Here is a 25,225-nt window from a genome sequence, read left to right on the forward strand (position 1 = left end):
GGGCCTAAGCAAGCCCAGAACAACAAGTAAAAGCCTACCTGTGATATCTAAACTATCAAACCTCGGCCCTATGAAATTTGTCTACAAGCAGTGTACAATACAATCAGGAGGTTCATGCAAACAGCAGAGTTAGAGCCTAAGGGAGCTCCTTTGTTATCCAAAACATTTGCAGTGTTTAGTCTCACAAAAAGTATTCCCAATCTGCACATGCCAACATGAATCCAAAAGGTCATAAATAGCAGCAGCGGAGGTATAGTCTTAAACCCGACCCTATATATGTTGATCTGAAAAATCTGTGATTTGAGGTCTAACTCAAGAAGGTTTTAGTTGAATCATGCAATACATTGACTTGGCCAAATCCGTTTAACCAAACCAATCCTGGTTCAAATCCGGTCGGTTCAATGTCTTGTAAAAAAAGCAACAAAATGCTACTATTTTAATAGAAATGATTCAAGTTTGGCTGAAAATGGGTCTAGAGTCGAATTTACGAACGGGGTGAGAGTAGATGTAGATGTAAAGGTTGTGGAAATGGTAGATGAAAAAGGAACTTGAAAGGGGGACATGCTTGAGAACGGTTGCCAAATAATGTTGTGCAAACCCTTGCTAGCATATGCCCTCCCAGCCCCTCCAATGGAGATGATAAAAAGCAATATGGCCTTGGGCCTGAAAAAGGAGGTTCTCAATATCAGCTGTTTATGATGATTATGTTGCAGAAGAAACATGGAACAATCATGATTCTACTTGGGACAAAATCTGGAAATGAAAGGGACAACAGAGAGGATCAGAGTGTTTTTTTTTTTTAAATTTTTTGTGGCTGTCTGTTATAGAAAGGTTGTTAACTGATGCTGTAAGAAACAGGAGACATCTTGTAGAGGATGACGACTACCGTGACATGCCTAGGTCAGTCTGAATCACTTATACATGTGCTCAGAGGTTGTAAGGCTGCAATTGACATATGGTCTGCCTTTTCTCTTCAAGAACACATGAACTGGTTTTGTCAATGGAAACACAAGATTGACTTAATTATACAGAATCTTATTGTTCTTTGTACGTCCATTTGGGATGATGACTGTGGCCGATTTTTGGTTGGTTGTTGTTGCTGGAGTAGGGTGGTGCAATGCCATCAAAGCTGAGCTGTACGTAGGCAGCCACACTTGGACAATCGATTTAGAGCAGTGGTTCTGGAAGTGGATTCTAAACTTGTATGCCAGTTGATCATTTGAAGACGATGATGTTAATTAATTCCCCCACTCTCAAATATCAGGTTCATTAAAGATTTATAATTATTAATTTCAAGATTTTGAGGGTTTAGTTAATATAAACTAGCCTAGGCAATAGACATCAACCATTAAAAAAAAACAGAAGAAAAAACTAGTCAGACAGCACATTAAAGAAATACTAAAAAGTTCACCTACATGAAGAGCCCAGGTCCAATAATCGCATTCAAAGCATAGATATCCAGATCTGACAGCCCATCAAGAGGAGACCAATCATACGACCCGTATGTGTTGTCCGAAAAGTATCAGAGCACTCATAAGCGTATGTGTGAATAACACATACAACTTACTTTTTAAAATTAATTAATATTTTTATAGTTTTAAATATTAAATTTCGTTTATTAGGTTTGATAATTACAAAAAAAAAATCAAGAGGAAAAGAAAAGAAAAAAACCTTAATACAAGGCAAAGACAATTTTAATTCAAGGACTTTGTGTTCATTTTACAGTTGATTGTTGATTTATAATGTAAAAGTCAAAAATAAGAATTTTTGCCTCCAAGGGTCATTTCATTGTGGAAAAATCAACAGAAAAAACTATTATAGTACCACCGCCCCATTTATGCCGTGTTTATAACGGTAACTATTCCAATTCAAAATACGGATAAGTCTGCGCCTGCAATAACAAAGCTACAGTTAAAACACGAGGTGTTTTAGTTTCTTTCCATGGATAGACTTTTATTTCTAGTGTTCGGCCTGCTTTCACCCCTCATGTAAAACCCCCAATATATATATATATATATAGAAGATGAAAAAAGAAGAAGAAAAACGAAGCCAAGTTTCTTGTTTTGTTCTTCATGTTCTAATCTCACCATCCACTTCTGTTTTGTTAAACTAGCTAGTTGCCTGTAGAGAATGTAACCTAACATTTTTCTGCCGGCTTTCTGACCTTAAAAAAATACGACTGTGGAAATCTTCTTCATATATGTCGCTGTTGCAAGATCATTCATGTGGACATTGTATATATTAATTTCTCCGTCTTCTTAAATTAATACGACCTTCTTCAGTCGTGTTGATCTTCAAAATTATGCAGCTGGAAGGAAAAGATAGGGAGCTAAGAACCACTGCAAAGTAGCCAAAAAGGGTTGCGAAAAGTGTTTTTTTTTTTTAGCAAGTTTAAAAATTCTCCATCGACGAATATACACACAGACACACACAATAAATATTGAATTTTACTATAATTTCTTAGGATAAGTAGTCAAATCTCTTAGTAGTTTTACGTTTCCTACCATTTGACTAGAGTTCAAGCATTGGCATCAGCAAAAAAGAAAAAAGAAAAAAAATGATGGAGATAAGGCAGTCCTCCATTCCCATTTACGATTCATGAAAAAAATGTCCCTCCATTTCAACCTCATTTATGCTTCAGGAAGAAAATGTGCCTCATGTCTCCCCTACTGGGTTAACATTGTGCTGAGCTCCCTTTTCTTGGGAAATTTGTCATTTCTACAAGTCAGATATTGTGCTGTCATCGATCACATCTGAAAACCAATATTGAGTTACTTTTCCCTGTCTTTGAACATTCAAGTCATCTATGGATCAATATAACAAGGCTAGTTCAAGAAGAGTTCATCCCATAACTTTCAATTTGATAGCTGTATCACTCTCAAATTCGGTGAGAATAATCTTTTTGGCTAATTCTATATAGGAAGGCCTTCAAATTGAGAAGTTATTATTATTATTTTTTTTATTTCAAATCTCAAAAGTGATTCTAATAAAGATATCTCTCTGGATTATAATTACAGGATAAGAAACCATGAACTTTTTTTTTTTAAAAAAAACGAAAATAAATTGGCATGTCACAACAATTAGTTAAGTAAACAATGATGGATTTAAGTGACTCTTAGGTATTGTGTTTTCAACTGCGTTGAAGGATGTTTGTCTTATAATTTTTTTAAATTAATATTTTTTAGTATATTTTAATGATTTATATGCTGATGTGAAGAATTAAAAAAAATTATTTTGATTTTTCTAGAAGATATCCTGTGAAAGAGCAGTAGGAAGGAGAGTTTCTAAAGCCCACAGAAAGTAATGAATTATTTTAAGGCTAGGCTACACATCTGCTAGTGGTTGTGACAAAAATATTCTAAAACATATTGTTTGATACCACTCGATTGGTTGCAGCACATACACACTGACATCATTGACGTGTTCATCACCATATATCAATTAGTTTACTCTTCATGTTATATTTTTAAATTCAAATCTCAAGACTCATTGTAATAAGATAAGAATTCTCTGGAATTGAATGACTTGTCTTACTTCAAATTGGAATAGAATTTAGTCTCCACACAAAGTTCGTCTGAGAAAACTATGAACCTTAAGAGAAAAAAAAAAAGAAACAGGAACAAGAAATTTTATATATCACGACAATTAGTTAAGTGGATGGTGATGTGTTTAAGTCAATTAGTGATGTGTTAAGGTCTCCCTATTTATATATATATATATATATATATATATATATATATATATATATAAAGAATCTCTCAATGAATTATTTTAAGACAGCCTAGGCTACAAAACTACAAGTGGTAGTTACAAAAATGTTCTAAAACACGCTGTTTGAGTCAAACAGTTTGACAAGTCTACTCGTGTGGTTGTTGTTGACAGTCAAACAGTTTGACACGTCTCACAAGGGGTCTCGCTGTGTCTCACTTCCATATGGGGTCGGTTAGGCTTCCGCGTCTTAATTAATATTGGACAGCTACTGAAAGATATCTTATTAGGCGGGTATTGTTTCCAGTCATTCAATGTTATGTATCCTATTTGATATTGATTTTGTCAGTCAAATAATGAACACAAAGATGGAGGCCAGGAATTGCATGTTTAATGCAGTAGTAGTAATCACATGGTGTTTTATGCTGAAAGTTGGAGCATCAGACCCAGGAATCAATATGCTAAGCCAAGGTTGCAGCAGTTATAATGTTAGCAGCGTGTCGAATTTCAACAGCAACCTGAACATAACCTTCGGGTTAGTCAGGACTGACTTGATGAACAGCAGCAAAAAATTTGTAACCGAGCAGAGTTTGAGTGGTCCAGACTCAGTTTATGCCATGTTTCAGTGCAGAGATTATATGTCTGCAGCTGATTGCATTGCTTGTTTTTCTGCTGCTTCGACGCAGATTCGCAACTGCTCTCTGGCCAATGGTGCTCGTGTTGTCTATGATGGATGTTTCCTCAGGTATTTTCCTGGACCCTGTAAATTAAGTTAAGACTTGGTAAATGAATTTTTTTTTAGGTTTTAACAGGTTATAGCATCTAATCATATATTAAGAATTTCCCGTGTTCTTGATGTTGAAAACGATCTCAGGACAGTTTTAAGGAAGAAAAACATTTTCTGACAGAGAAAAACCCTACTTGTGAGTTCATATGCTTGTTGCCTAAGGTGAAAAATTCTAGCATGATTATGACCAGAAATGGCATCAAACTACCAATCAATCCCTTCTGTCAGTGGACAGCATCTAACTGTTTAGATGGTCGAATAGTTTGCCATGAACTGTCAGTTTTTCCTGGAAAGTTTTTCTCATCAATAACCTGCTGGTTTATGGTTCTATTGCTTCAAAATCCAGCAAATAATTCAGGAACCAAGGGTGTTGAGACACCCTGGAAAACTGGCAACTAGCTAACCTGTTACTAAACTTTATGTTCTCTGCTCTGTTGAGGTATGAGAGGAGCGAATTCTATGGGGAGACTACTCGGGATGCCAATCGCGAGTATTGCGGGAACAAAACTACATCATCACCAGATACTACTTTCAACACAACTGTGGCAGGCCTCTTAGGCGATCTTCAAGTGGCGACACCCAGGATAGATGGTTTCTTTGCTGCTAGCAAGAGGGAAGTGGCAGGTTCAAATGTATCGGTGTATGGCATTGCACAATGTGTGCAAAGTATTGATTCGGCTGGTTGCCAAGCTTGTATGGAAGTTGCCTATAAAAACATACAGAGGTGTCCTCCAAATGCGGATGGCAGGGCACTTGATTCAGGATGTTTTATGAGATACTCGGTCAAACCCTTCTTTGCTGATAACCAGACTATCAATCTCCTGCCTTTCTTGAAAACTAGTGAGATTTCCTCTCTACCAACACCAAGTTTCCATCTGTTTTTTTTGTCTATTTCATGAGGTCTTTGAGCCAATTAAGCTATGTTTTCTGTGATTTAGAAAAATGCTATGGACATTTGCAAATTGAAGCAACTGTGCCATGTACGGAATTATGTTGCAGATAGACGTCTGAAGCCAGCATATGATACTGAAACAAAAAAGTGACGCTTTTGACTGGCTATGTCCAGTCCTGTATGCTAATCAAACATTCTGTTTTTCTTGCAGAAAGTTCATCAAGCTCCAAAAAAGGCACGATTATCGGGGGTTCAGCTGGAGGGGCAGCCCTTGTTCTGCTTATTGTTGGATTGTTTGTTTGGTTTAAACTATCTAAGAAGCGGAAGGCAGACCCTAGAGGTAAAGTGAACGGCATGGTCACAATCTTCACTTTTCATGTTCTATTGCAGAGTGAAATCCTAACTCCTAATATTGTTGCAGGTAATATATTAGATGCAACCGAGCTGCGAGGCGCCACCATATACAACTACAAGGACTTGAAATCGGCAACAAAAAATTTTAAAGAAGAAAACAAGCTAGGAGAAGGAGGTTTTGGTGATGTATACAAGGTGAAATAGCAGAGACTGCAAGTATTCTGCAACATATAGCCATCACATCTAGCATGGAAGCTTTTTTCCTTTATGGAAAACGCTCATATCAGTTCTACCCTCTGCCTCACTGCTCTATTGTTAATAAATCCCTTGTCAATTTCACAGGGTACTTTGAAGAATGGGAAAGTAGTTGCAGTAAAGAAACTAGCTCTAGGCCAGTCCAACAGGGTCAAAGCAGATTTTGCAAGTGAAGTCACACTGATAAGCAATGTTCATCACCGGAATCTTATCCGTCTACTCGGCTGTTGTAACAAAGGACCAGAGCTACTTCTTGTATATGAATACATGGCAAACAGCAGCCTTGATAGATTCTTATTTGGTAACGTAAATAGGCTATGATGCCACTTCAAAATAGTTCCAATTTTTTTTAATTCTGAAATTTCAGCTGAATCTTTACCTGGGAGCAGGTGAAAAACGAGGATCCCTCAGATGGAAGCAGCGATTTGATATAATCCTCGGCACGGCTCAAGGGCTGGCCTATCTGCACGAGCAATTCCATGTGTGCATCATTCATAGAGATATAAAATCCAGCAACATTCTCCTGGATGACGATTTCCAACCCAAGATAGCAGATTTTGGGCTGGCAAGGCTTCTACCTGAAAATCAGAGCCACCTCAGCACAAAATTTGCCGGAACATTGTAAGTTACAATAAACTGTTGAAATTAGAAGGTTCCATGCAATTGTTGTGATACAAATTTATTTTATATCTTCTTCTATGTCTCTTCAACCAAACATATTCCTATCTCTTCGGTTCTCGGGAAGTAAAACTTTCATCTGTAAGCACAAGAAACATTACCTTCAGAAAGATGAATGCAGTTGCAGCACTATATAGAAGAGTTTCAAGTCTCATAACAGCTTTCCACCATTTTTCTACTAGATTCCTGTTGTATTTCCTTGTATGGTGAAACTATATAGCAAACATGATGGTGGATGTGAACATAACTATAATCCATGCTAATGGAACATGAATCAGTTAAGGTGTTTCACATTTAGTCATAACAGTTTGTTTTTTCATACTACCAAATCTTGTTAAAGAACACAAATACTTCTCAAATGCCTCTATATCTGACATCAAAATTTGAATCAATGCCCATGAATTCAGGGGATACACAGCACCTGAGTATGCTCTCCATGGACAGCTATCGGAAAAAGTTGACACGTACAGCTTTGGTATCGTTGTCCTTGAAATCGTAAGTGGCAATAAGAGCAGTGAGATGATAGCTGATCCTGGTGCTGAATACCTCCTAAAAAAGGTGAGTCGCGGAACGAAGACAACGTTTATTATGCTGTCATTTCAGTCTTGTATCTTTGTCTGAATCATGTTCAACAGGCATGGAAGCTATATGAGGATGGCAAGCACATTGAATTGGTGGACGAAAGCTTAGATCCCAGTGAGTATGAAGCGGAGCATGCAAAGAAAATCATAGAGATTGCCTTGATGTGTACCCAATCATCACCAACTTTAAGGCCAACAATGTCCGAGTTAGTTGTTTTGTTCAAAAGTAGGGGTTCACAGGAGCACACGCAACCAACTAGACCTCCCTTTGTTGAATCTGTTGAAAGGTTCCATGGAGACAAGTCAACTTCTACCGCCTCCTCCTCATCCAATGCCACTGCTTCTTTCTCTGTGTTATCTGCACGTTGACCAGTTGATTCATAAAATGCGACTTTGCAACTTGATGCAGAAACTCTTTGGTTTCTTTTCTTTAATAAAACTATTATTCTTCTCTCCCGGTTACATGAAAACTTTGACAAGTCTTTAGGATGAATAGTTAATTGGACCAGTAAATTTATATAATGAGATCCCAACTTGAGAGACTCTTAAGTGCTTGTCAATTCCTAAACGTAAATCAACCTCACTTTTAATTTGGCTACTATGTTTATAAAACATTTTCTAACACGAGATAGATAGATTGACTTCTCAGATTACCTGCAAAAAGTTTTTTTTTTTTTTTTGACAAATGACATAAATTAGGACCTATGTTTTCTCGTTGGAATAGATAAAAAAGAGCTTGAAACTTTTTGGGGATTTTTGAACTATTATTACAAAAAAACCACAACTTTAATGTGTTGTGAAATAATACTAGCTTACAAACTTTTATTATATCATTCAATAATATAAAATTATATTTCAAGAAAAATTACAATTTTGTACTGAGTTATAGCCAATAAGCATACTCTTTTTATTCGTCTTATATTAGCTCAAATCTCTTCTTTTTTGGTATTTGAGCATAAAAATTATTATTAAATTTTATAGATTTGTTTGGAATTGTGGTTATAATTATTTTTAAAGTATTTTTTTGTTATAATAAATCAAAATAATATATTTTTTAAAAAAATTATTTTTAAAATTAATGCATTAAAATGATCCAAAATATATAAAAAAATAAAATAAAAATTTAAATGCGGATATAACCATGTTTCCGAACACCCAATTCATAGTTAACTTTCTTTTACTATAAGATTTAAATGGCATGTTAACCCAAACAACCTTTATTATAAGAAACCTATTAATCAAATAAACAAATTTACACATTGACTCGTGCTAAAAACTTTTAGGGCGGTTCTTCAAAGACAATATACAATTCATCATCTCCAGTACAATTTGATTCTTCCTCTTTAAAACTTCATTTTATTAGGCCGTCTAACCAACAAGGAGCTGTCTCTCAATTTTTTATCTTCACAAATCCTGGAAAAATGTCTGTAATGTACTCTTTGCCCTTATAAACTTTTTAGTACTTTTATATAATGACTATATTTTAAATTTTCAACAAAACATTTAAATTTTTTAAAATAGTATCACTAATAAACAACATAGAGAAACAATTTTTTTAAGCAAAAAAAAAAAAAAGTGACTCGTTTTTTATTTTTATCTTGGCCCTTCTTTCAATTTTTTTTATATTATATATTGAAATCTTATTTCATTAATTAAATTGGTTTCTAATTAAACTTTAAAATCTTTTCAAATACCTTGAATTCTAAAAAATGTGCAAAGAAAATAAAATTTCAAAATAAAAATAATTATCTTGTAAAAATAAAAAAAAAGGGCGTAGTGCACTGTGAGAGGAAGCGCATTAACCAGCAATGAAATAACGTTTTCTTTCTAGGTTTATTTTATAATATATACTTTGGCCTTTCTCTGCTTTTAGCCATCCAATTAGAATCATGTGCATCACGTTTACTCTTGCCAGCTCCATTAATGCCTGATTATATATTATCTTCATAAACAAGTACCACACAGCTTTTTGTCTATTTTCTTCGAGGAGAATATTCTCTCTTCTCGTCTCTATCTCTCTCTTACACCTCTTATTGTTTTTAAATAAAAACATGTATATAAATATTTGGTTAAAAATTAATGTTGAAAATAAAACAATTAAAAAGCCAAAGATTGCTCGTAGAAGGACATTGTTTTTGCTGAACCCAAGGATGTTATTTTAGCAAACTAGGAGTGCATTTGCAGCAGTAGTTTTCTCATTTGGACCGTCGTTTGTTGCACGTCCACAAAAGATCTCAGCACATTGCAGGAACCCTAATGGGTAGAAGAATGTGGCTGAAACAAAACGCAGTCACGACCAATAAAACAACGAGAAATTCTTGTATGACATAAATTTATTTACTCTCTTGCTTTTCCCTGTATATAAATCCACACTGTGCTTACCGGCATTGGAAGTGTAGAGAGCACATCCCAAACCTCTCACTATCTTTTATCCAAGGATGTTCCATTTTGAGTTTGTTTGGAGCAAGACAGAACTCCAGTGTTCAATTAGGTTGACAGAGTAACTGTGAGCTTACATAATTGCTCCAAAGAGAAAGCTCAAGAGCGTGCGTTCATGCAAGGATCAGGTATGTAGAGGCTCTGGAGGCAGTATTTCTGAGCTGGAGAATATGTCAACTTCACTACTGTCTAGCATGCTATTAATTTCCAGATACAATGTTTAAATATCTGAAAACGGTCCCACCCCGAAGGTTTACCTGCACACACAAGTCATGAACTGTTAACGTTGTTATATGATGTCCCAGTAGGACACTTCCCGCTGGCTTTGAACGATCAAAACTCCATATCAACTAGGAAAAATATCTGTGCTCTAGGACCACGCAGTTACTAGATTTTCAACATGGAATTTCAGCTTTGAAATGTCTTCGGCTGCTTTTACTACTTTAGTAGAGAAAATATCAATTAAGCATCTTCAATACATTTCCTTAGCCTCTCATTCTGATGCGTCTTTTAAACGTAACATGGAAATATTCATATGAACTCATTTATCTTTCTGGCTCCACAATCCTTTTTGGATTTTTTTTTTTTTTTTAACTTTTAATAACTTCCATCTCACTAGCTCTTAATAAATTTTTAGTTCTACTGTTTTCTCAGTTGGTTGCATATAATGGTTGAGCTACAGGGTGATATCTTCTTCTTTCAGAGCCAGCAATTTATCTGAAGTTGCAAAGGTGGAGGTCTGCGAAGTGGTAGCTCACAAACAAGCTTAATCTTGTAAGTTACAGAAATGGCTCTGGGTCCGGTTAAGAAGGTTGTCTTAGGTTCAGTTGCCTTCACTGTCTTTTGGATTTTGGCAGTTTTCCCAGCAGTTCCTTTCTTACCCATTGGAAGGACAGCAGGTTCCATCCTCGGGGCAATGCTTATGGTTATCTTCAAAGTCATCACCCCTGAGGAAGCATATGATGCCATCAACCTCCCTGTACTGGGCCTTCTCTTTGGAACCATGGTTGTAAGCATCTATCTTGAAAGAGCAGACATGTTCAAGCACTTGGGAATCTTGCTCTCATGGAAGAGTTGGGGTGCGAGGGACATGCTCTGCCGGATCTGCATTGTTTCTGCCATTTCAAGTGCTCTGTTCACTAATGACACCACCTGTGTCATTCTCACTGAGTTCATATTAAAGATTGCTAGAGAAAACAATATTCGACCCGAACCTTTCTTGCTTGGGTTGGCTTCAAGTTCGAATATTGGATCCTCTGCAACTCCAATCGGCAACCCTCAAAACTTGATAATCGCTATTCAAAGTGGCATCTCTTTTGGGGAATTCGTATTGGTACTTCTTCCCGCGGTGCTTGTGGGTGTCTTTGTGAATGCTTTAATTCTTTTATGCATGTTTTGGAGGTTGTTATCTGATGTTAAGGAAGAAAAAGATGCTTCGGTTGAGGAATATTCAACTGTCCATCAGATATCGCTTGCTAACTTGTCGTCTTCCAAATCTTTGGAATCTCACGAATGTGCCATTCCAGAACCTGCGAGCTCCCAGAGTTCCCCTGATATAAACAGGGATGGAGGTCATTCCAAGAATCTTAAAAACAGGTTGAGTGAATTGGATGTGTGCAGTGATTCTTGTGGTGAAATTGAGCTGAAGAAATCAGTCCTTTCAAAGGAGGCAACTGATAATATAGGAGAGCAAATGGAGGAAAGATTTTCAAGGGGTGGAGTACAGAGGACCATGGAGATGATGACTGATTTAGAGTCCGGGCCGCAACAGTCCGCTGAAGAAAGTAAAGGCCTGCTGAATAGATGGAAGAGATTGTCATGGAAGTTGTGTATTTACCTCGGTACTGTTGGAATGCTGGTTGCTTTTCTAATGGGTTTGGACATGTCTTGGACAGCACTCACAACAGCCCTCATTTTTGTGATTCTTGATTTCAAAGATGCAGGGCCTTGCCTAGAGAAGGTAAATCAACAGGTCTTTCACAAAGATTCTATCTCCTCTCCTAAGTATTACTTACATGCAGTATTCGATTGAGTAAAAATCTACTTACCCGTAGTTGCTTGGATCAGGTTTCATACTCTCTTCTGGTATTCTTTTGTGGAATGTTTATCACGGTTGATGGCTTCAATAAAACAGGAATTCCTAGCAGTCTCTGGAGCTTGATGGAGCCTCATGCACGGATTGATCATGCTAGCGGGATTGCTGTGCTGGCCATTGTAATACTTCTTCTCTCAAATGTTGCTTCGAATGTACCAACTGGTAAGTAGATGCCCTGATCTCTCTTCCTTTGATTTTACTACAGCACTACGGCTTTAAAGTCTTATAGAAGGGCAATAGTAATTTCCAGTTAATATCACTTCATGGTAGACAATTGAGGTCTCCATCTGGTACCTCTGTTTGTGGTTGGAGGGGGATCTTGTTCAAGGGAGCATGTTTAAGATAATGTTTGGTAACTGTCTCGAAAATAAAAAAGACAAAAATAACAGGGACAAAAGGAACATGTTTTCTTGTCTTTTCTGTTTTTAAAAAGATAGAATTTCACTTTAAAATTATTCTAAAGATATATTTATTTTATATCTTTGTCTTTGTTTTTTCATTCAAACACATGTATGTTATTTTTATATTTATCTATTTTATCTTGAAATACTAACCAATCACATTTTAAAATAATTTTTATTCAACTTAAATATGCACTCTCTTTTGGGGTGATATCATTCATTGAAACGCGAATAAAAAATTTTAGGTGTAGGTTTTAGCTTTGAGAGAAAAACAAATAAACTAGTTACCATTATGAGACTTTAGAGTGTGTGTGTGTGTGTGTATATATATATTTGTTTTTATCCCCTGGGTAGCTCAAATTTGTTTTTTAAAAAAAAAATCCAAAAAAAATAATGGTACCTCTATTAAGATTGGGCTCAAAGGTCACCTAAATTTTTAAAAGGAAGAAGACCTAAACAAATTGAACTTTAGGCTTAAACTTGTATGTCGACCCAACCAGGCTCATCAAATTGAACTTTAGGCTTAAACTTGTATGTTGGACCAGCTCGGCTCATACCCAAGCCTCTGGCATGGACTTGGGTTTTAGCTTTGAGAGAAAAACAAATAATTACTTACCATTTTTAGAGTGAATATATATATATATATATATATATATATACACACTCAAATTTTAAAGAAAACATTCCAAATAAAATGGTATCTCTATTAAGATTTGACCTAAAAGGCACCTAAATTATTAGAAAGGAGAAGACCTAAGCAAATTGAACTTTAGGCTTAAACTTGTGTGTCGGCCTGGCCCGGCTCATGCCTAGGCCTCTGGCATGGACTTGGGTTTGGATTCATTGTAGAATAATTATGCCCGAGCCCGTTGTTTTGTCCATCCCATGAAAGGAAGAACCTAATTAATTTTTTGAGTATTTTTTCAACAAAACCTAAGGAATTTTTTCTCAACTCAAAAGATATTTTTTTTATGATCATAATGTGTAGGTTTCATTATGGATTTATGGTAGTTAATAAAAAGTTGATAATGCGGAAATTTATTATGGTTAATACTAAAATTAATTTTTAAAACTTTTTAGCTTCCAAAATAAATTGTAAAAGGGGAGGTAGAAGAAAGAGTTCAAAATAATGTTTTTCCTGATTTTATATATTCTTCATTTCCTCAAATCTTAGTGTTTTTCTCCTTATTTTTTTAAACTTCTATATTCTTCTTGAATATAGAGCTTGTGTTTATTTTGACAAGAGATTATTGAGTTCATATACTTTGTTTCATAGATTTCGTTTAAAAGCGTATCTAAACTAAGATGGTGTTGAATCTTGGAAGACTTTTTACAAACAATTTTCGCAACCAAGGGATAAGCAATAAAGTCTCATTGACAAATAATTAATCATTAACAATAATAAAAGCTTTATTATTTAAAGTATTTTAACAAGTAAGTATATTTTTTATTTTAATTTAAACATAGATATATTACTTAATTACTATGCATGTTGGAATCTTTCTATATATATTTTTTATAACATGTTTTCCATGATGTGTGTGTTTGTGTTTGACGATAAACTAAACAATCTAATATGTAATTATTTTTGGCTTCCAAGTTCTTTTGCTTGGAGCAAAGGTAGCTGCTTCTGCCGTTGCAATATCTTCCAGTAAAGAGAAGAAAGCTTGGCTCATCCTGGCATGGGTTAGCACAGTTGCTGGAAACCTTTCGTTATTGGGTTCTGCCGCAAACCTAATTGTGTGTGAACAAGCTCTTCATGCCCAGCCTAGTTACAATATCACCTTTTGGAGCCATTTGAAGTTTGGTGTTCCATCCACGCTTATTGTTACTACTATTGGCTTAGCTATTATATATTGCTATGATGTTTGAGGGGCCTATTTAAATTGGGTTCTTCTTTAGGCTTTGGATTTTTATAGAGTTCTAGGCCTATCTACTTGTAATTAGGTTTTTAAGCACATGTCACTTTAACTCATATTTCCAAAAATGGAATTATGTTTTCCTTTTTTCTTGCCTAGGAAGAAGCAAATTTCTCTTTAGAATACATGGTGTCAAAGGAATGATCTTCCATTTGTATACCATATTCCACTGCAATTGTGTGCAAGAATCCTAGGCAATTTGATATTGTTAGTACTATGCAATCCTATAATGTAAGCAATGTCATATCAAGAAATCATCAATAATTAATAGTCTTTAATACCTTAAATATAAGCATGTATGACCTTCATATCTTATATGGTGGCAGTTGCATCCCTCATCTTAAACGTGGGTGGCAAAAAGATTGAAAGTACAATTTCATGCCTGGGTAGGAATTCACTATGAGTTAACAACGCCCTAATAAAACCGACTTAGCCCAACAGCTCAACTGAATAACTGGTCAGTAGTCCAACTCTCAATCAACTCAATGTTGAAGGATGAAATTGAAAAAAATAATTATTAAAAAAGATAAAAAAAAAGAAAAAACAACAACAACAACTCGAGTCAACCTAAGTTAACCTATGTTTCCTGCTAAGTTAAAAATTCATGACAATTGAAAACTAAAAAGACCTTTAAATAAGACTCGAAAGTTATTGTGCAGGATTATTTTTATTTACCTTATTATATTTGGATTCTTTTTTCTATTTATCATAGGACTTTTAATTTAAATAGTATTTTATTATTTAGGAACCCTAATGTTATATGAATTTTATTAGTTAGGTAAGTTTTAATTATTGAACATGGGTATGGCTCATAATTTCAGCATGGAAAGAATTATAAGATGTAGGAATATGTAGAAAATAAATAGCGTAGAAGAAAAGAGAAGTGAGGTTGGTAGAAAACTCACTTAGGAATCACCAATGAATTCTGGGTTGATTAATCATACACGTTCTAAGGGATATCCAGGCCTCAGAATGATAAAATTTAGGACTTGTCGCTTAGGTTCTTTATACATTCTATGATAGGAGATTTTTGAAGAAAATATTTATTAAATGGTTAATAGAATTATAAGTTTACTTTTATTTCAAAAAGGTTCCATATCATTAAAAGGTAGGGCTTGTTGCACACAAACTTTATTATGATGCTAGAGAATGGTAGTTTGAATTTCTAGACTTTAAAACTCGCATTGGTATGTCTTTAATTCTAACTTGGCAAGATTTGAGACAATCATTGATTTTGGAGTTTATACAAGATGATTATAAAGAGATTTTATATTGAGTAAATAAGCAATTAGATAGTTATTATTTGCTTTTTGTTCAACCTTCCAAAATAGCAAGTAAGAAAATTATAGAAAAGGTGTCTTCTTTTCAAAGCAGATATTTAAACATCACAACAACGACAACAACAATATTACTACAACTACTATTTTACTTGTTAATGTTTCATCAATTAATGGTAAAGAAGAAAACAAGAAGGCTCCTAAATTAGTATCTTCTAGTGATTGTGAAGAACTTGCAAAAAAAAAAAACATGGAGTACATGGTAATTTCTAACAATTCTTCTAAAGATATATATTATGAAAGATTATCTTGAAGTTTCTTTACATGCAAAGGTTAAAGCGTTGAAGATCATGAATGAACTCAAGTTTGAAGCAAAAAATATGGGAAGAAACTATAAGTGAACTTCATAGAAATATAAATTATAATATTAATATGGATTATGTTTTAGCATGCACACATTATAAATTAAATTTTGGAGTTCACAAGTCAAAGACGTATTACTTCATGAATATATTAGTTACAATGTTATATTTTTGTTCCTTTAGAATAGAAGATTTCAGTTTTTGATAGATAATTTGAGAACAAGTTTTTCAGAAGTAAAAGGAACTAATGTATTCATTTTTCTTGACATAATAATGTTTATTACATTATTTCATTAGTGATTAAGATGTATAGATTTTAAAGAGCTTAAGAAGAGTTCAAGATTTAGTTTGGTAATTTAAGTATAATTTTTAATCTAATTGTTGGATTGAGCTAAAATTTTAACAAAAAAAATTTGAAAATCCTATTTTCTACTGGGTTAAAATTTCAGTAAGTGAACATCTTGCTATTAACATCTATTCAAACAAAGCAAATCAAAAGGTTAAAAGGGGAGAACGCGAGGGGACACTGCAAAATCCTAAGATCTTCGTTGAGTTCTAATACAAAATAATTAACTTAAAAGAAGATGGACAAAATATGAACTCTACTCATTCAAGCCTCGAAGCCACCACATGAGCCTGCTAAGCTATGAAAGTGTTAAAAAGCTTTTCATTGAATGCAAAGAACCGTGAGACTAATGCTCTTGATATAATGCATCAGAAGCTGCAATTACATCTGACTGGTAAAGATGTATATTTTTTGCTTTTACATCAGAAGCTTTTCATTTCTTGCTTGCTTTGAAATCAGCTGCTTTGACCTGCTTCAGAAGAGAAAATATCCAGCTTCTTCAATCCATTTCTTAGCCTCTCATTCTGATGCGTCTTTGTAAACGTATTCATGGAAATATTAATTTCCAGTTAATATCACTTCATGGTAGACAACTGAGGTCTCCATCTGGTACCTCTGTTTGTTTTTGGAGGGGAGAGGGTATGGTTGGGGGTGGGGGGAGAAATCTCGTTCAAGGGAGCAAGTTTAAAATATTGTATATTTGTATGGTAATTGTCTTAAAAATAGAAAAGAAAAGGATAGTAAAAAAAAAAAGAATGTATTTTTATCATTTTATTTAAAAAAAAAAGTAAAAATTCACTTCAAAACAGTTCTAGAAATATATTTATTTTCGTTGCTTCATCCAAACATGTACATATTTATTATTTCTATATATTAATTTATTTTATCTTAAAATACTAACCAACCACATTTTAAAACATAAAACAAATAAATTGGTTACCATCACAAGACTTTTATAGTAAAAAAGATATTTTTGTTTTTTTATCTCCAAAAAAAAAAATTATTTCAAAGAAAACATAGTTAGTTAAGTAAACCATACTTTTTTTTAACAATATAGATCATTACTTCAAACATGTAGGTTAAATGTTAGTTAATTGTGTTGAAATTAAAAACATAGTTAATGAATCATTTAAAGACAAATGATAATATGCGTAGAGAACGGGTATAAGAATAAAACCCAGTCACGATCATTAAAATAAACAAATATTATTAAGATATTATTGTAGTGATTGTTTTTATGATTTAATTTGTTTATAAAGATTTTTAAATTTTTTTGTTTTAAATTAATTTATTTTATGTGTTTTTTAAATTTTTTTAATGCCGCAATATCAAAAATAAATTTTGAAAAATATATAAAAAATATTTTTACTTATTTATAAATAAATAAAAAAACAATTTTAAAAACAGTACCTAATTAGTCTTAGTAACTGTATTGTATGTGTTTCTTCTTGGCGTATTCTCGTTTTATAGTCTTCCTCTTATGACATAAATTTATTTACTCTCTTGTTTTTCCCTGTATATAAATCCGCACTGGGCTTACCGGCATTGGAAGTGTAGAGAGCAAATCCCCAACCTCTCACTATCTTTTATCCAAGGATTTAATTTGCTTGCTAATCTCACTTCGTTCCATTTTGAGTTTCTTTGGAGCAAGACAGAACTCCAGTGATCAATTAGGTTGACAGAGTAACTGTGAGCTTACATAATTGCTCCAAAGAGATTGTTCAGTGGGAACCTGCAGCAGCTTTAAGACTCCCTGTCGACAAGTTGGAAGCTTAACAAGCCAAGCTCATATGGTGACTCTATTTTCCTACAGCCATGTATTCGTGTTGGTGATGTAACGAGGATCAAGAGTGTGCGTTCATGCAAGGATCAGGTATGTAGAGTCTCTTAAGGCAGTATTTCTTAGCTGGAGAATATGTCAACTTCACTTCTGTCTTGCATGCTATTAATTTCCAGATACAGTGTTTAAATATCTGAAAACGGTCCCACCCCGTAGGTTCACCTGCACACACGAGTCCTAAACTTCTTACGTTGTTATATGATGTCTCAGTAGGATACTTCCCGCTGGCTTTGAATGATCGTAACTCCTTATCAACTAGCAAAAAGATCTGTGCTCTAGGACCACGCATTTCCCTTTTGCTCAAAAACTATTAGATTTTCAGCATGGAATGTTGGAAATTGTATGCTTGCTTTGAAACGTCTTCGGCTGCTTTGACTGCTTCAGAAGAGAGAATATCCAGCATCTTCAATACATTTCCTTAGCCTCTCATTCTGATGCGTCTTTTAAACGTATCATGGAAATATTCATATGAACTCATTTATCTTTCTGGTTCCACAATCCTATTTGGAATTTTTTAAAATTTTTTTTAATAACTTCCATCTCTAGCTCTTAAAAATTTGTAGTTTTACTCTTTTCTCAGTTGGTTGCAAATACGGGTTGAGCTACAGGGTGATATCTTCTTCTTTCAGAGCCAGCAATTTATCTGAAGTTGCAAAGGTGGAGGTCTGCCAAGTGGTCGCTCACAAACAAGCTTAATCTTGTACGTTACAGAAATGGCTCTGGGTCCGTCTAAGAAGGTTGTCTTAGGTTCAGTTGCCTTCGCAATCTTTTGGATTTTGGCAGTTTTCCCAGCAGTTCCTTTCTTACCCATTGGAAGGACAGCAGGTTCCATCCTCGGGGCAACTCTTATGGTTATCTTCGAAGTCATCACCCCTGAGCAAGCATATGATGCCATCAACCTCCCTGTACTGGGCCTTCTCTTTGGAACCATGGTTGTAAGCATCTATCTTGAAAGAGCAGACATGTTCAAGCACCTGGGAGTCTTGTTCTCATGGAAGAGTTGGGGTGCGAAGGACATGCTCTGCCGGATCTGCATTGTTTCTGCCATTTCAAGTGCTCTGTTCACTAATGACACCGCATGTGTCTTTCTCACTGAGTTCATATTAAAGATTGCTAGAGAAAACAATATTCGACCCGAACCTTTCTTGCTCGGGTTGGCTTCAAGTTCGAATATTGGATCCTCTGCAACTCCAATCGGCAACCCTCAAAACTTGATAATTGCTATTCAAAGTCGCATCTCTTTTGGGGAATTCGTATTGGGACTTCTTCCCGCGGTGCTTGTGGGTGTCTTTGTGAATGCTTTAATTCTTATATGCATGTTTTGGAGGTTGTTATCTGATGTTAAGGAAGAAGAAGATGCAGTTGAATTGATTGTTATGGAAGAAGAAGATGAATTGGATGAATTGATTGTTAAGGAAGATTCAGCTGTCCATCAGATTTCGCTTGCTACCATGTCATCTCCCAAATCTTTGGAATCTCACGAATATGATCCCATTGCAGAACATGTGAACTCCCAGAGGTTGTGTGAATTGGATATGTGCAGTGATTCCTGTGGTGAAATTGAGCTGACGAAACCAATCCTTCCAAAAAAGGAGGCAACTGATAATATGTTTTCCGAATTAGTAGAGCAAATGGAGGAAAGATTTTCAAGGGGTGGAGTACAGAGGACCATGAAGATGATGACTGATTTAGAGTCCGGGCCGCAACAGTCCGCTGAAGAAAGTAAAGGCCTGCTGAATAGATGGAATAGATTGTCATGGAAGTTGTGTATTTACCTCGGTACTGTTGGAATGCTGGTTGCTTTTCTAATGGATTTGAACATGTCTTGGACAGCACTCGCAACAGCCCTCATTTTTGTGATTCTTGATTTCAAAGATGCAGGGCCTTGCCTAGAGAAGGTAAATCAACAGGTCTTTCACAAAGATTCTATCTCCTCTCCTAAATATCTTTCCATCAACTGTAATACTTCCATGCAGTATTCGATTGAGTAAAAATCTACTTACCCGTGGTTGCTTGGATCAGGTTTCATACTCTCTTCTGGTATTCTTTTGTGGAATGTTTATCACGGTTGATGGCTTCAATAGAACAGGAATTCCTGGCAGTGTCTGGAACTTGATGGAGCCTCATGCAGGGATCGATCATGCTAGCGGGATTGCTGTGCTGGCCATTGGAATACTTGTTCTCTCAAATGTTGTTTCGAATGTACCAACTGGTAAGTTGATGCCCTGATCTCTCTTCCTTTGATTTTACTACAGCACTACGGCTTTGGAGTCTTATAGAAGGGCAATAGTAATTTCCAGTTACCATATCACTTCATGGTAGACAATCCAGGGAGAAATCTTGATCAAGGGAGCAAGTTTAAGATACGTTTGGTAACTGTCTCGAAAATAAAAAAGACAGAGATAACAAGGACATAAAGACCATGTCTCCTTGTACTTTCTGTTTTAAAAAGATAAAAATTAATCTAAAATTGTTTCTAGAGATATATTTATTTTATATTTCTGTTTTTTGTTTTTTCATCCAGACGATGTGTCTATCATTTTTATATTTATCTTTTTTATATTGAAATTCTAACCAACCACATTTTAAAACAATTTTTATTCAACCTAAACATGCACTCTTTTCTTATTTTTGAAGAGATATCACTCATTGAAACGTGATTACAAAATTTTGGGTGTGGAATTTTAGCTTCTAGGAAAAAACAAATAAACTAGTTACCATCATAATACTTTAGAGTGAAAGATATATATATATATATATATATATATATATATTATCCCCTAAGCACTTAAATTTTGAAGAAAACATTCCAAAGAAAATGTTTGAAAGTAAAGTATACTATTTTTTAACACATATTATAACATAGATCATTGCTTCAAACATGTTGGTTCAATGTTAGTTGTGTTGGAATTAAAAACATGGTTAATGGATTATTTAAAGACATGACAATATGTGTTTCCCTTTAAAGAAACATAAGAAAATAATTCACTTAAGAAAATTATCGAATCTAACTCGAGTAAAAATGATAAAACTGACCAAAATCTTTGATCTGATTTTCTAACATATTTGTTGGAAAATGAACTGTGGACCTACTCTTGAGCAATGTTCTATCTAAAAGCTTTTTATTGGAATGAATTGGTCAATAGTAAAATAGAATTCATTATGAATAATCATATATAAGAACTAGTGGATCTTTCTTCCGGAAGTAAAACTATTAGGCCATAAATGAATCTTCAAAAAGAAGATGAAAATTGATGATACTATTAATAAATATAAAGCCAGGCTTATTGTTAAAGGATTTAGACAATAAGAAAGTGTGGATTATTTTAATACATATTTACTTGTATCAATAATAACTTCCATAAGAATATTAATAGTCATTGCAGTTATCAACAAGCTTGAAATACATTGAATGGATGTTAAAATAATTTTTTTAAAATGATGACGTTGATGAAAAGATTTACATGAAATAACCTGAAAGAGTTGTTGTTAGTAGACAAGAAAAAAAGAAGTTTGTAAGAGTTGTTCAAGGCCAAAATAAACACAACACTAAGAACCAAACAAAATCATTAGGTAGACAACTATGTGAGTACTATATTTTTTGGTTTACATAAAAGGCTAAATAGTCTAAGACATCATGTTCACTATTTGGCTGAGTAAATTTGATAGTATTTCATTAAGAAAGGTTCAAAGTCAAAAGTTATTTATTTTAATTTAGTGATCTATCGAATCAATATATCTCAGCAAATATTCAAGTCATTTTAAAACTAGTAAGATAATAAAACTAGTAAGATAATTTTCATTAATGTGGGGATTGTTGAAAATTTATTTAAAGAACATGGCTAATGGGCACATTTAAGGCCAAATTAAAAATGGAATCCACTTACTTTTGGGATTAAAAATTTGTTGGAATTTAATCTCCATCATATACTCTTTAATATAGAATATTAACATGAATTTAAACAAATTATGGATGAATGAGAAATTATTTCAAAGAACCTTTGGTTTGCATGTTTTGGTGAAACTCAAAATCTTTTAAAAAACATTTATCTCATATTACAAAAAAAACAAAATTTTCATAGTGTTTATATAATAGGTAGTTAGGAGTTAATATTGAGCTCAAATGGCACCTAAGTTTTTAGAGGGGAGAAAAGCAAAATTAATTCTTTAAATTTTTAGCTTCAAAAATTAATTATAAAATAGGGGTAAGAAAGAGTTCAAGACAACATTTTTTCCTAATTTTAGATACTCTTCCTTTCCTCAAATCATAGTGGTTTTTCTCCTTATTTTTTAAACTTCTACATTCCTTCCAAATCTAGAGCTTAGGTTTATTTTCATAAGAGATTATTGAGTCCATCTACTTTGTTTCAAAGATTTCGTTTAGAAATGCATCTAAATAAGATGATGTTGAATTATAGAGGCTTATTGTAATAAATTTTGCACCAAGAGAAAAGCAATAAAGTCTAAAGGACGAATGATTCATTATTGATGATAACAAAAGCTTTGTTATTTAAAGTGTTTCAATAAATAATTATATTTTTATTTAAACATAGGTATATTGCCTAAATAGCATACATGTTATAGTCTTTGTATATATATGTTTTTATAATGATAAACTAAACAATCTAATCTCTACTTATTTTTGGCTTATAAGTTCTTTTGCTTGGAGCAAAGGTAGTTGCTTCTGTCACTGCAATATCTCCTGGTGAAAAGAAGAAAGCTTGGTTCATCCTGGCATGGGTTAGCACAGTTGCTGGAAACCTTTCGCTATTGGGTTCTGCCGCAAACATAATTGTGTGTGAACAAGCTCTTCGTGCCCAACCTAGTTACAATATCACCTTTTGGAGCCATTTGAAGTTTGGTGTTCCATCCACGCTTATTGTCACTGTTATTGGTTTAACTCTTATATATTGCTATGATGTTTGAGAGGCCTATTTAAATTGGGCTCTTCTTTAGGCTTTGGGTCTTTATAGGGTTCTAAACCCTTATATTTGTAATTAGGTTTTTTAAGCACATGACACTTTAACTCAGATTTTCAAAAATAGAATTATGTTTTCCTTTTTTCCTACCTAGGAAGAAGTGAACTTCTCTTTAGAACAGATGGTGTCAAAGAAATGATTTTCTATTTGTATACTATGTTCCACTACAATTGTGTATACTAAGCAATAAAAGCCCAAAAAAAGTTGTCACAATTTGATATTGATAGTACTCACAATCCTATAATGTAAGCAGTGTCATACTAAAAAATCATTAGTAATTAATAGTCTTTAAACATTATATGTAAGCAGGTATGACCTTCATATCCTATATAGTGATAGTTGCATACCTCATCTTAAATGTGGGTGGCAAAAAGATTGAAAGTACAATTTCAAACGGGGTAGGAATTCATTATGAGTTAACAACACCCTAAGTAAACTTGGCCTGGTCCGACAACTCAACTCAATAACCCGTCATATAGAGCTTAGCTTGAACTAGGTTTTACTTTGAATTAGTTTTTTTTTTTAAAAAAATATATATATTATTATTTTAAATTTTTATATATAAAAAAACCATAAAAAATTGGGAAGTTTTGATTACTTAAACCATTAACAAATCCAACTCAGCTAATTGGGTTTCATAAACAAGGATCGTTAAATAAGTTAACTTGCCTAGAAATTTACCTTGAGACAGGCCAAACCCCATACATATTCTTGAATTTGATGGATTAACATTTCATGATAGGCATTTATTAAATGGTTAATAGAATTGGAAGTTTACTTTTATTTTAACAAGGTTTCTCAAAAAGTGAATTATCGCACAAACTTTATTTTAACAAGGTCATCCAAGCCATAGACAATAGTTGTCACACAGCTTTATTATGCTAGAGAATAGAATTTCTAAACTTTAGAACTTGTATGGTATGTCTTTAATTCCGGCTTGGCAAGAATAATCATTAATTTTAGTTTATAGATTATAAATATGAGTAAATAAGCAATTAGATTGTTATTATTTCACTAAAGTTTAATGGTGTTTTTTCTTAAAAGCAGATAGTTTCAACATCACAACAATGACACAAACATGTTGTTAATAATACTCTACTTGTCAATGTCAATTAATAATAAAGAAGAAATAGGAGTATCTTGTAGTATCTGAAGATCTTTCAATAAAAAAATGAAATATATGGTCAATGGTCTTATTATATAAGATTATCTTGAAGTTTCTTTACTTACAATGGTTAAAGTATTGGAGATCATGGATGAACTCAAGTTTGAAACAAAAGAATGTGGAAGGAGCTATAAGTTAATTTCATAGAAACATAAAGTATAATATTAATATGAATTGTATTTTAGTATGCACACATTATAAATTAAATATTGGAGTTCACGGTTCAAAGACATGGTACTTCATGAATATATTGGCTATAATGTTATATTTTTGTTACTTTAAAATGGAAGAGTTCAGTTTTTTATAGATAACTCAGGACAAGTTTTTCAGAAGTAAAAGAAACTGGTGTGGAAATTTCTTTCTTATTCTTGATATAATAATGTTTATTACATTATTTCATTAGTGATTAAGATTTATATAAAGAATTTAAAAGGAGTTCAAGATGTAGTTTGGTAAATCAAGTATAAAAATTCAACTGTTGGATCGAGCACAAATTTTAAGAAACAAATCTGAAAATCCTATTTTCTATTAGGTTAAAATTTCATGCAATCAAAGATCATAAAGGCTTTAAGTCAAAAATATTGTGCCTTTTTCACCATGTATTTAGAATCTTTTTTCTCTTTCTTTTAGGATAGTGGCATTTTATTATTTAAAATTGTTAGTAGATTTTCTTTTATTTCACCTTTTTTTCTTCTTTCCCTCTATTTAAAATTTTGTATTATTTAAGAATCCTAATGTTAAATAGATTATATTAGATAGTTAAGTTTTAATATAGGAATCCTTTCATTGAGGATTTTAGTTTTGCCAATTAGAAAACCCTTTCTTAATAGCTAAGTAGTATTAGAAATATGTATTAGTTTTATTCATATTTAGAATTTATAAATTATTATAACTAAATTTATCTATCACTTAACCCATAAATCAAGTCTTAGATTTACCTTGTCACGAGTTCAAATGATTACTAGAGACTTACATGTTAAAACTCGTGGGGTTAGTCAAGGTACACATAAGCTAACCCGAACACATAAATTATTAAAAAACATAATTAATGAATCATTCTGCCACAAAACATTTTTGTTAAAACATGCACTCTGGAGATATCATTCATTGAAACATGGTTAAAAAAAATTTAGTGTTTTTGATTCAA

At 33.5% G+C, this 25,225-nt stretch overlaps 3 protein-coding genes and 1 long non-coding RNA gene across 6 annotated transcripts; 3 read left to right on the top strand and 1 right to left on the bottom strand.

Annotated features, from left to right (window-relative positions):
- The first annotated feature begins 4,039 nt into the window (after window positions 1-4,039).
- On the top strand, window positions 4,040-7,708 carry LOC118037164 (cysteine-rich receptor-like protein kinase 42). Its single transcript, XM_035043077.2, has 8 exons — window positions 4,040-4,453; window positions 4,935-5,335; window positions 5,599-5,727; window positions 5,809-5,936; window positions 6,084-6,297; window positions 6,386-6,617; window positions 7,082-7,232; window positions 7,310-7,708. Exons 1-8 carry the CDS (start codon window positions 4,065-4,067, stop codon window positions 7,622-7,624), a joined length of 1,959 nt encoding a protein of 652 aa, XP_034898968.2. The 5' UTR covers window positions 4,040-4,064; the 3' UTR covers window positions 7,625-7,708.
- On the bottom strand, window positions 4,339-7,235 carry LOC118037165 (uncharacterized). 2 transcript variants are annotated; one of them, XR_012168495.1, is made up of 3 exons: window positions 7,096-7,235; window positions 6,376-6,753; window positions 4,339-4,468 (listed from the first exon to the last, which is right to left on the bottom strand). It is a non-coding gene; the product is annotated as an uncharacterized lncRNA (long non-coding RNA). The 2 variants fall into 2 exon arrangements; XR_004685538.2 differs by having other exon boundaries at window positions 4,341-4,468; window positions 6,376-6,574; window positions 6,776-7,101.
- Window positions 7,709-9,643: 1,935 nt separating the features above from the next.
- On the top strand, window positions 9,644-14,320 carry LOC118037163 (silicon efflux transporter LSI2-like). Its single transcript, XM_035043076.2, has 4 exons — window positions 9,644-9,822; window positions 10,398-11,654; window positions 11,762-11,951; window positions 13,791-14,320. Exons 2-4 carry the CDS (start codon window positions 10,482-10,484, stop codon window positions 14,060-14,062), a joined length of 1,635 nt encoding a protein of 544 aa, XP_034898967.1. The 5' UTR covers window positions 9,644-9,822; window positions 10,398-10,481; the 3' UTR covers window positions 14,063-14,320.
- Window positions 14,321-17,281: 2,961 nt separating this feature from the next.
- On the top strand, window positions 17,282-23,235 carry LOC118037162 (silicon efflux transporter LSI2-like). Of its 2 annotated transcripts, XM_073405773.1 has the most exons (4): window positions 17,282-17,967; window positions 18,515-19,832; window positions 19,957-20,146; window positions 22,589-23,235. In XM_073405773.1, exons 2-4 carry the CDS (start codon window positions 18,648-18,650, stop codon window positions 22,858-22,860), a joined length of 1,647 nt encoding a protein of 548 aa, XP_073261874.1. In that variant the 5' UTR covers window positions 17,282-17,967; window positions 18,515-18,647; the 3' UTR covers window positions 22,861-23,235. The 2 variants fall into 2 exon arrangements, with proteins under 2 accessions (XP_073261874.1, XP_073261873.1); XM_073405772.1 differs by lacking the exon at window positions 17,282-17,967 and having other exon boundaries at window positions 18,301-19,832.
- Window positions 23,236-25,225: the final 1,990 nt, after the last annotated feature.

Source organism: Populus alba, chromosome 17, assembly GCF_005239225.2.
Source record: "Populus alba chromosome 17, ASM523922v2, whole genome shotgun sequence".
Taxonomy (NCBI): Eukaryota; Viridiplantae; Streptophyta; class Magnoliopsida; order Malpighiales; family Salicaceae; genus Populus; species Populus alba.